This window comes from Lepeophtheirus salmonis, chromosome 7 (assembly GCF_016086655.4).
Source record: "Lepeophtheirus salmonis chromosome 7, UVic_Lsal_1.4, whole genome shotgun sequence".
In the NCBI taxonomy this organism is placed as follows: domain Eukaryota; kingdom Metazoa; phylum Arthropoda; class Copepoda; order Siphonostomatoida; family Caligidae; genus Lepeophtheirus; species Lepeophtheirus salmonis.
The window spans coordinates 887,661-891,965 of NC_052137.2; the positions used below are offsets into that span (position 1 = coordinate 887,661).

At 31.5% G+C, this 4,305-nt stretch overlaps 1 protein-coding gene across 1 annotated transcript; it reads left to right on the plus strand.

Annotated features, from left to right (window-relative positions):
* Positions 1-276: 276 nt before the first annotated feature.
* LOC121121842 (equilibrative nucleoside transporter 3-like) lies at positions 277-1,994 on the plus strand. The gene is made up of 5 exons (XM_040716837.2): positions 277-442; positions 507-1,092; positions 1,146-1,361; positions 1,411-1,629; positions 1,711-1,994. The coding sequence occupies exons 2-5, from the start codon at positions 841-843 to the stop codon at positions 1,921-1,923; spliced, it is 900 nt and encodes a 299-aa protein (XP_040572771.2). The 5' UTR covers positions 277-442; positions 507-840; the 3' UTR covers positions 1,924-1,994.
* Positions 1,995-4,305: the final 2,311 nt, after the last annotated feature.

The following is a 4,305-nucleotide window of genomic DNA, read 5'->3' on the forward strand; positions in this document are numbered from 1 at the left end:
TGAAATAAGTTGAGTAATTGCACACTTAAATGAAGAGATGTTATTATTATTTTTTTTTGATTTTGTATTGTATAACATTTTTTATACTAATAAATTTTACATCATGATGAATGAAAATCTCTTACTGTTGTAAAAATAAGTTACTGTATCAAAATTCAAATATTGACTCTAATCCTTCTATCTTTTTTTTTCTTTTTTCGTTCGCTTGTGCTTCACTCTCTCTCTAGAAGTTAGAGATAAGACAAACGATTTATTTATTATTTACTTGTTAAAGTTAGTGTTCTTTTGAACTCCATGTTTGAGTTTTCATCCCAGGATAATCAGTGAGAAAACATGGATAGGACAAAACCGTTACATCCCAAGGATTCATATCGATTTATTTTCATTGTGATGATATGGATCGGCATCACGACTCTCCTCCCCTGGAATATGATGGTAGCTGGTAAATCTAAAAAAAAAATAAAAAAAAATAATAATGTTCAGTTTTTCATATATTTCCATTTTAGTACATGAATACTGGATGTATAAATTCCGAGATATACCGGAACAACAACATCTCTACACATCCCTCCAGAACGATTCTAATCATTTAAAAAAGGGGGAGTTGAACGACACTCAAGTGCATTGGGGATCATATCTATCCATCTCATCAATGGTTCCATATATAATTGGACTCTTATTCACTATTATCTGTGGCCGTAAAGTGCCCATCATTCCACGATTACTCACGTCCATCTCTGTCATATTTATTCTTCTCATATCAACAGTTATATTTGCTAAAGTAAATACAGACTCATTGCAGGGTCTGTTTCTAGAGTCACTCTGGCAACCATAGTGATTATGAACAGTGCTATGTCCCTCTTTCAGGGTGGCACAGGTGGTGTTGCTGCCGCATTTCCCTCAAATTATATGAATGCTCTAACTCAAGGACAGGCTATCGGTGGAATAATTTCATGCTCTGTTAACATTGGCATTCTAGCAGCTGGGGCTGATCATAACACAGCCGCTTTTATGTGTTTTGTTCTAGCTACCTTATTTACATTCATTTGTGGGGTTTTAATTATTCTCATGACGAAAACGGATTTTTATAAGGTAAATTTGATTGATTGATTTTTTTAAATACTTATATTATGTACTCCATAAAGTATTTTCATCCAGAAGAAAATGTCCAAGAGGATCCATCCCTTGAAGAAAAAATGATTGAAAGAAAGGAAGTCGATGACAATAGTTTCAATGAAATAAAATATATTTTGAGAAAGCTCTGGGTTTGGATCCTTGCTATCTTTATCAATTTCCTTGTTACTCTAGCCGTTTTCCCTGCGCTGACTTCCCTTATATCCTCAACAGTTGATCCCCATCACGTAACCGCTCAATATAATAAAGAACTTTACTCATTTTAAATAGTTTTAGGCAACAGAATGGCATACCAAATATTTTATTCCTATTGGGAGTTTTCTAATGTATAATATAGGAGATTATTTTGGTAGATTCTTGGCTGGTTGGATCCAATGGCCAAAGCCATCATCTATGGGATCATACATCCTTTTATTTTCGTCTATTAGCAGGATTATTTTCATTCCTTTGTTTCTTTGCTGTAATATTCAGCCAGATAATCGGTACTACACGGACGTAAGTATAATATATTTTTATTGTAGTGAAAAAAATCACGGAAGAAATTTGAATATATGAATGATCACAAAACCCTTCCAGGTGTATATTGAATCAGATGCTGCTTTCATAATTCTCATAATTATATTTTCCATTACAAACGGATATATTGGCAATATTTGTTTAATGTTTGGTCCTAAAACCCTCGCAGTTCAAAGAGAACAAATGAAAGGAGGCGAAATCTTAATTGCGGCCATGATTATTGGTTTAACCGTTGGAGCAGGACTCTCTAATTTATTGCTTGGACTATTATGATTTTTTTGTTTGAGTTTGAGGCTTGCTTATAATCTTAAAAGCTTAGAATATACATAAGTACATAATTTTAATTATGATTCTCGTATTCATTTGTATTTTGTGTTATATGTGTTCAGGCTATAATTTTAATAAAATATGAACATTGTTTAGTTATGTTACCTTGTAAACAAACCAATAGACAATCTTTTTTATCCACTCTCAACCTCGACTGTCAATAGGGAAATTAACTATTTGAAAAAAAAAAAATTGGCCTTCTATACTTTTTTGTCTGCCCAACTATTAATTTATTATCATATGTAGAAAACATAATAATTATTATATACATTAAATTGATAATTTTATCAATGACAGTGTTTAAATGACATGAATTCTCAGCATCTGTCATTTTTTAAACAACCAGTTGAAACGACAAGCCATAGACTGTTGCATCTCTTTGGGGGTAATATATATATATTTTTAGTTTGTTCATGTCCTATTAGAACAAAGTTTAGATTAATAAACCATTTTTGTTTTTATCACATCGCTACATTTATTTTATTAGGCAACCTTTAACTATACATATAAAGGCTTGAAACCAATAGGTAATTTGTCAATTCTTCAAAACAATTAAATTATTGTTCAATAACTCTTAAGAATTGTTCAAGGCAAAGCAAGATCTAATTCGAATGCAACGAACCAACGTTCATAACAATAATTAGAGGAAAGAGAACGTCTAGTAGGATAATTATTTTCATTCCTTTGTTTATTTGCTGTAATATTCAGCCAAATAATTGGTACTACACGGACGTAAGAATAATATATTTAAGTAAAAAAAAAAAAAAAGACGGAAGAAATATGACTATATGAATTATCACAAAACCCTTCCAGGTTTATATTTAAGTCAGACGTTGCTTTCATAATTCCATTCTCCATTACAAAAGGATGTATTGACAATATTTGCTTAATTTTTGGGGCTAAAACCCTCTTGTTTCAGAGGGAACACATGAAAGGAGGTGAAATGTTAATTGTTGTTATGAATATTGGTTTAACCGTTGGAGCAGGACTCTCTAATTTTTGGCTATTTTTGTATAAGTATGAGGCTTGCTTATAACTTTAAAGGTTTATAATATACATATGCACAAAGTTTCTATTATGTCTCTTTTATTCATTTGTATTTTAGTACATGCCTTCAGGGTATACATTTAATAGAACATGAACATTGTTTACTTATGTTGCCTAGTAAACATACCGACAGAGAGTTCATCTTGTTGTCAGTTGTCGATTCACTCGTCTCAGTTTTATAATATATTCTTTTTGATAAATAAACGAAATAATATGTCTATATATACTTATTGTCCTTTTCCAAAAGGACAAGAATACAATTTCTTGTTGATCCCTTCTGAGCGTTGTATATAAATATATATATAAAGATGTTACTGGGAAAGTATGAAAATCCGGCATTATATATAATACTAAGGTAATGTATATACTGCCTGATGGTCGCAGGCAAATTATTTAATAAACAACATTTAATACACCTAGTAGGTATTATAAATAATATCGACAAATCATATAAGTTACAGACTGTCAATAATAATACAAAGGGAAGCATATGACATAGGGACTTGTGCTTTGTGTATGCTAACTTATTTCCTGTAATCTACAACATATTTCGATTACATAGTCATCAAGCTGGCATGAACTAAAGTAAAGAATGGTTGCGAGTAAATTTTGACCAGCTCGTCATCTTATCATAGATTATCATCTAAATGTAGGAATGCTAATCCAAAATAATAGTTGAGAGCCTTCAAAAATTTCATTCTTTGCACCTCGAGAGTGCAAATAATGCGCTTGAGAAATAACTTAACAAAGTAATCTTCCTTTTTTACTAAAACAACGAAGAAAGTGGCCGAAACCCTCGTGCTAGCTACAGGGTATCAATATAAATTGTGAAAAGGATGACACCTCTTACAAATTGAGAGTTTTTAAATAATTATTGTTTAAGGTAGGAAAGGTAGTTTGTCCAGAAAAAGAAGAGGAATTATTTTCTGCAATTAGTTTGTCGGCAAAAACAGTAACAAGGTGAATTGAAGATCTGGCAGCAATTATCAGAAGTGGTTTAAGTGATATTTTGCATAATCTGGAGTATTTTTCCTTTGATGAATCAATAGATTTGAAGGATTTTTGTCAGCTTGCAGTTTTTGTCAGAGGTGTGACAAGAGCATTTGATATTGTGGAAGAATTTGTTCATTGATTCATATGAAAGAAACTAGAAATGAAGTATAATAAAATGGGTTACCGAAATAAATTTGGATTTAACAAATACTTCTGGAGTAATCACAGATGAAGCACCTGCAATGGTTGTAGAGAAAAAAGGCTTTGTTGCATTCCTCCAAAATCATG